Genomic DNA, 7,310 nt, shown 5'->3' on the forward strand with positions numbered 1-7,310 from the left:
CACGGTTAAAAGAACACAGAAGTCTTTGCCAATTAGGAAAAACAGATAAATTGGCTGTAGCAGAACACGCTTTTCAGCCAGGAAATCATCAAGTGAAGTTTTCCGAAACAAAAATTTTATCTACGACGACGAACTATTACCCACGGCTTTGTAGAGAAGCAATTGAAATATATAAACATAGGAATAATTTTAATCGGAAAGAAGAGACCATGAAACTTAGTGATATTTGGACAGTAGCACTACAGAATTGCTAGACAGTTTTATCCGTGACGAGATTACGATCGATAGTTAAGTTTTATCTCTGACAAAGGTTATCTCTGCATATCATGTGTAACTCTGGTCACGCCCACTTTCTACGATACATAAGTCGCTCTCAGACGTCCGACCTGTCAGTCGGCAAGACTCACCGGAGGAGAAAAACCCCCCTGAAGATGTCCAGCGCAGCTCTGGACGAAACGTTAGGAGCTGAAGAGTTTCATGGACCACGACCTTACATCCCGGAAGGTTTACCAGAAGATATGTCTGGTAAAAATCAGTTGTGCGTTTGACATCTTGCACCCGTTGCCAACTGTAGTTTCTTAAGGATAATCGCATTTACCGTTTGATCACAACATTATACCAGGCTATCTTGCTCGGATATCTGCAGCATTGCTTGAGACAATCCGCCCATGTCGTGGAGATGACATCTCGTAGCTCGGCATCGGCGAGAAGAGAAACATTTAGGCTCCACAGAATCCTATGCCATTTAGTATGCTGTTTGGCTAGATTTATCGTGACATAGAGGGCGCAGTGGTCGGAGAGACTAGCCGGAATGACATCGGCACCCGGAACATGTTGGTAAATGTTCCCAGAGGTGTACAAACGGTCTACGCGGCTACATGCGGTGGTGGTCAGGTAGGAAATTTTAGTTCCCACGCATCCTTCAGTTGCAGGTGACGCACCAGATCATGTAGTTCCCTACAGTAATTAAAGTTTGGCGATTGATGTTTCCTGTGGATCACACAGTTAAAATCACCACTAATTATCAACTGGGTTGGGTAGCGGCGTAACAAGTAGATGAAGTCTTGTTTAAAGAAGTTGGCTCTTTCTGATTTTAGGGTCGTTCCAGGTGGAGCATATATATTGACGAAGGTGACGTCAAAAATTTGGCACGCTATGCCTCTACCGGAGTCCAACATTTCGATATTGCTCACTGGGATTCGGTCTCGTGATAAAATGGCCGTACCTGTACCCCCGCCCGCCGCGGTGTTTACATTTGTTGCAAATCCTGATACATGAAAACTTAAGATAGACACTGTATCAGAACTATATCAGCTTCGGACTCATAGATAAACTGCTGTAGCATTGCTAATTTTAAATCTGTCCTAACTCTGTTAATGTTCAGGGACAAAAAGTTCTAGGGGACTGATGACCTCAGAAGTTAAGTCCCATAGTGCTCAGAGCCATTTGAACCATTTTTTTTTCAGGGACAAAAACTTATAAACTTGACTCATGATCGTTAGAGACGTGGGTGTTGGGAAGCGTAGGAAGCCCAGTCCATCTCACCGTCGGACTTCAAACCTACATCCTCAGGTTTTGTACCGGTTTTTGCGCTGACTTTACTTTTTGACTTACTTCCACCCACGGAGTCATTTGGTTTAACTTTATTTTGCCGTCGCACAGTCGCCCGAAGTGTCATAGAAGACGGCGGAGTCGGCGAGTCTTGGCTGTAAGCAGTATGTGAAAGTCCTTGCTTCGGAACGGGTGACGGCAAGTCCGAAGATGCGGCTTCAGTAGGCTCGCTGTGTTTGTTTGGAGCCGCACTAGCTGTCTGTATACAGCTTTCCCGTTCCTCGCGTTGTTTGGAAGCAGTTCCGTGGTGGCGGGTGTTTTTGTTGTGCTCTACACCGCGTGCATCATCCCCTCCGTTTACGATTTGCAGTTGGCAGACTGCCGCTTCTTGTGTGTTGACCACCTGTGAGGAGTCGAGAAGCGGCGTCGGAACGGATTGCTGTAAACACTCGACTGCACTCGTATTGACAGTTTCTGCGTCGGGAGTTCCAATGTGAATTTGGCGGGTCGTAACTGAGCCATCCGAATTATGCGTGTGCTGTGTGGCCCGTGACTCCGCGTCATCGACTTAATTTTTTACTACCTGGTCGCCGGCGGCACTACCGTCACTAGTACAGCGACGTTTGTTACCAACAGATATTGCAACACCAGCGGCTAAGGGGTGACTGGCCACGGGTTTCTGAGGTAAGGGTGGGAAGGTGCCGGTACCGAGATCGTTGTCCTCCGACACAGATGCACTTGGTTGGGAGTCAATCACAGAAGGCGTCTGATTTTGAGTTAGGACATCAGCCAATGTTGATCTCTGTCGTTGTTGCAGATTGTTTCGATGTACGACAACGCGCCCCTGGGCAATCATCTCCTAAATGGCCACTCGTGTTGCAGATAAAACAAGTGCCTACTTGTCCATCGTAAAAGACATGAGCCTTATAACCACAGACCATTATATAGGATGGGATATTGACTTTAACGGCTATATCAACTGAGCGAACCCCACTATAACTTTGGAGTTTGTGACGGCTCGAACATTTTTCGTTTCTAATTTGTCGGATGTCACCGTATTTGGCGAGGACATCTCTAAGAAAACAATTCTCAACATCAGGTGGCAAATTGAACACTCGCCGGCCGCGGTGGCCGAGCGGTTCTAGGCGCTTCAGCCCGGAGCCGCGCGACTGCTACGGTCGCAGGTTCGAATCCTGCCTCGGGCATGGATGTGTGTGATGTCCTTAGCTTAGTTAGGTTTAAATAGTGCTAAGTTCTGGGGGACTGATGACATCCGATGTTGGGTCCCATAGTGCTCAGAGAGGAAACTGAACACTCGCACTTGTTTATAGTCAATGTCAGCGTTAGTTATTGACACTGTACTCACCGACTGCTCACGATGCCGGAACTCTGCTTTCCCACAGTATTCCCCAAAATTTTCTACAGTTGTATCTGGTCTAAAAACTTCATAAAGAATCAGTATTCTGCCATGTACTGTGTGGACCTGGTCGGACGTGATGCCAATAATACCTACTATCCAGTCATGGTTTTCTAGAGAACTCGGTTGCACATTCCTGGAAGATTTCTGAAATGCAAAACACAGGGTATTCTTCCGGGAGCCATAACTGCACTATATGAGCGGCCGAGACCGTTGTATGTGAATTAAGAAGCATGTGAACGACGGTAGTGAAGAAACACTGAGAATATCACAGGTCACAATTCAAGAATTTCTATAAACACGGCTTGCGGCGCTACGACTACGCGGAAGTACCGACACTTCTGGTCGCTGTCGCGTCCCAAGCGGAAATAAGTCCTGCGAACCTTGCAGAACTAGCACTCCTGAAAGAAAGGATATTGCGGAGACATGGCTTAGCCACAGCCTGGGAAATGTTTCCGGAATGAGATTTTCCTTCTGCAGCAGAGTTTATCGATAAGTTCGTCGTTTCCTGCTTACATTATGTGATCTTGCTTTTCAGAATACTGCTATGTGTTTTTAACGTCGAAAGTAATTAGCAACTGTCGGGGAATATATATATATATATATATATATATATATATATATATATATATATATATATATATAGCTGAGAGCACCATAAGAATGTCCTATTACTGACGTGTCTGTCTAAGCGATAAATATCTCACGGCGAAAAATATAAACAATAAAGTGAACCTCAATTCAAAGGCATTCCTTGTGGACATGGTTAATGCCATTAGTTGTATCAGTACTTTAGGTTGTCTATTGAACTTCTCAGCGTTGAACTTTGACTGCCATTATATATTTGAGAACCGATAAGTAACTGTAGTACTCACTAAAAGGATTTACGTCTTCTCAGCAGGAAAAAATGGTTAAAATTTTTAGAATATCTTGAAGTATGTGTAATATTATTTTACCTTGCCCTGTAGGAACCATGGAGAGAATTGTCAGCAACGTAATCTGATAGAAGATTGTCACCTGGCAATTTATTTCCGTCTATACAATTCTTTTATAAGATGCACTGCTTTACACTAATTTTACCAACTACTTGCCTTATAAGTGAATGGGATTTGCATTCTTCTGGTTGCACATAATGTAAATGTTGCAAAGGTTCCTTACCACAGCCGTTTCAAGAGGCGTAATTAATTTTGCTCTATGGTTGGTTGGCTCTGAGCACTATGGGATTCAACTGCTGAGGTCATTAGTCCCCTAGAACTTAGAACTAGTTAAACCTAACTAACCTAAGGACATCACAAACATCCATGCCCGAGGCAGGATTCGAACCTGCGACCGTAGCGGTCTTGCGGTTCCAGACTGCAGCGCCTTTAACCGCACGGCCACTTCGGCCGGCTTTGCTCTATGCATTTGAATGGCACACAACAGGCAACGTAAGATGTCTGTCCAGTGTTACGCGTCCCGATGTGACGCATAAACAGTACTGCTGATAACGAGAAATAGCGGAACTACCACAGTAAAGATAAAGTGTATAAAGTGATTTTACGTCTGTGACACTAAGCAGAACAACAACACATATACACGACTAACAACTACGAGATACTTCTTAATGAAGCTGTCACTTCAGGATCTCATACCAGTAGAGGCTGCTCGGATTATTGACAATTACTCATTGTGTGGAACTGACCGCCAAACACGACAAACGGTGCTACTCGCTAGACAGGCCACGCCCAAGGAGGACCTCCGCAGCTGCCGGATACTGCGTGGTCATTCCACACGGACTCCATGCAGGTCAGTCGGTACCGTATAAAAGGCGGCAGCTGCCTTGTCAGAGACACATTTCAGCAGCAGCAACAGCAGCGGCCACAGACCACCATGAACACCCTGGTGAGTACTAACAAGTATGTGACCTCTGATTGCACTAGGGACTTAAGTTCACTGTCATAAAGTTCTTTGGACCAGTAGCAACCAAATAATTTAGCACACAACACAGAAGTATTATGGTATTGCGTGATAGATACAATAAAATCCAAAATATAATATACGGCGTACCTTAAACTTCAAGAGAAAACTATTTGGTGATAATTAATATTAAGAGTATTTGCTACTAGTGAACTGTATCTCACCCAAAATACCAGTAACATTCGCAAAACGCAGTACGATATTTTCTATATTCTACACATTTCTCTCGTAGCAGTAGCTCTCGAGCTCCCTGTCAGCTATCGTATTAAATTTTTGGTTGTTGTACTGCTGTGATTAACTTCATAAGTTTTCTCTCGAGTGACGAATTATGAGGTAATGGGATTCTGAATTAACGTCGCGATATATTTTTCAGATCAATATAGCAGTTTCAAGTTACTGTAAATTATATGGTGGAGAACACCTTAGAGTGATGGGTAGGTTTATATGAACAGTAAGAATCCTAAAAAGTAGTTCCCAAAGATGTAACAGATAAAATGAAAGTATTAATTTGACTATTCTCGAGTATTCAACCGCTCTGATCAACAAAGCATTCCGAGAACGTATTTAGCTATTATTAACAGACGTTTCCTGACGTTATTAGCTGTTGGAGGAGAAGCATCCGAGAAGGCATCAGACATGAACAGCACTACAGAAATTGCTGTATGTGGTGACAAGCGTAGGAAATATTAGATTTTTAGATATAAAAACAGATTGTTGAAATGACCTGATCATATCTAAGACGTCGACAGCAGTTATCCAGGACAGACTTACCTCCACCTGACTATTAAACTGCTGTAAGTATAGAAAATGACTGGAAGTCATAAAAATGCAATCTTTGATTAAATAATTGATGCAGTAATAAATCAGTTGCAGGTTATATGCGATTGCAGTCTTTCTCGACGTATTCCACTGATGAATTCTTCTCGAGTTATCAGCCGAGTGGTGGTGTCGTCTTGTCGCAACGTTCCAATGAGATTCGCACGCATCATTCGCCCGTCATTAACCAGAAGATGATGGGTACGAAACTCATTGAAAGGTTGCGACAAGACGACACCACCACTCGGCTGATAACCCGAGAAGAATTCATCAGTAGTTACAACTTGTACCACAAACGAATACATACACACGAACACACATACACAGACACTCTCACTCACTGTTTCTCTCCCTCTCTCTCTCTCTCTCTCTCTCTCTCTCTCTCTCTCTCTCTCTGACACACACACACACACACACACACACACACACACACACACACACTTACATAAAACAAACACAACTGAATGTGAATAATAATTCTTCAAAACCATTGATTGATATCAATTAATCTTTTTGCCAGATCGTCCTGAGCGCCGTCCTCGCAGTAGCAGTGGCCACCCCCGGCTACCTGGGTGCCGCCCCCGCTGCAGTAGTAGCGCCGGCCGCCTACGCCGCCCCCGCAGTGGTCGCCGCCCCCGTCCACCCTGGATACGCCGCCTACGGCCCCGCCCCCATCGCCGTCCGCTCTGACGGCTACCTGCTGGACACCCCTGACGTGGCTGTGAACAAAGCCGCCCACCTGACCGCCGTCGCCCAGACGAGGGCCCGCGACGCCATCATCAACGGCGCCGCTGTGCTGGCTGCCCCCGCCGTCGCCGCCCCCGTGGCTTACGCCGCCCCCGGAGCCCTCGCAGCCGCCGCCCACCTTCACGCCAAAGCTGCTCTGCTGGGTTGAAATGTCCTCCTGCGGTTGGGTATATGAACAACGTACTCGAAGTTGCATCAAGTCATGGTACCTGTATATTTTTTCATTGAAATAAATCATCTCTCAGTATATGTAACGTTCTACTTCTTTTCCCTTTTGTCAGTCTAGTTAAACATTCTCGTTCCTCATTATAATTTCACTGATATCGATTTGTTGTAGAATTATGGAACGTATTTTGTGCTCGGACATTATGTCCTTTCTAGACTCTGAGAAGCTCGTCTGCAGAAACCAGCACGGTTTCAGGAAACAGCGGTCATGCGGGACACAGCTGGCCCTCTTTGAGCATGACATACAACAAGCACTAGATATTGGCTCGCAGGTTGTTGCTATATTTCTCGTAAAGGCGTTAGACTCAGTTCCGCATTGCCGCTTCCTCCAATAAGTGGGCGCTTACGATCTATCCGATGACATATGCGGTTGGATAGAAAGTTTTCTAACAGACATCGGGCAGTATGTCGTCCACAAGGGGGTGACTTCAACAAAAACAAGCGTAACTTATGGTGTGCCCCAGGGCAGCGTAATAGGTCCACTGCTTTTTACGATTTACATAAACGGTCTGGTTGATGGTATTGACAACGGCATTAGACCGTTTTCCGATGATGCTGTAATCTACAGGAAAGTTGTGAACGAATCAATGAGGATTTG

At 45.1% G+C, this 7,310-nt stretch overlaps 1 protein-coding gene across 1 annotated transcript; it reads left to right on the forward strand.

The window, feature by feature from the left end:
* Positions 1-4,747: 4,747 nt before the first annotated feature.
* On the forward strand, positions 4,748-6,736 carry LOC124789208 (cuticle protein 38-like). The gene is made up of 2 exons (XM_047256502.1): positions 4,748-4,849; positions 6,261-6,736. Exons 1-2 carry the CDS (start codon positions 4,748-4,750, stop codon positions 6,633-6,635), a joined length of 477 nt encoding a protein of 158 aa, XP_047112458.1. The 3' UTR covers positions 6,636-6,736.
* Positions 6,737-7,310: the final 574 nt, after the last annotated feature.

Source organism: Schistocerca piceifrons, chromosome 3 (genome assembly GCF_021461385.2).
Source record: "Schistocerca piceifrons isolate TAMUIC-IGC-003096 chromosome 3, iqSchPice1.1, whole genome shotgun sequence".
In the NCBI taxonomy this organism is placed as follows: domain Eukaryota; kingdom Metazoa; phylum Arthropoda; class Insecta; order Orthoptera; family Acrididae; genus Schistocerca; species Schistocerca piceifrons.

What these genes read in the sequence shown, in the direction of transcription:
- LOC124789208 (XM_047256502.1), top strand. Translation starts at nt 4,748, where the DNA reads ATGCAGGTCAGTCGGTACCGTATAAAAGGCGGCAGCTGCCTTGTCAGA. An exon ending in AGACCACCATGAACACCCTG is followed by an intron (nt 4,850 to 6,260) that starts GTGAGTACTAAC and finishes TCTTTTTGCCAG; the next exon opens with ATCGTCCTGAGCGCCGTCCT.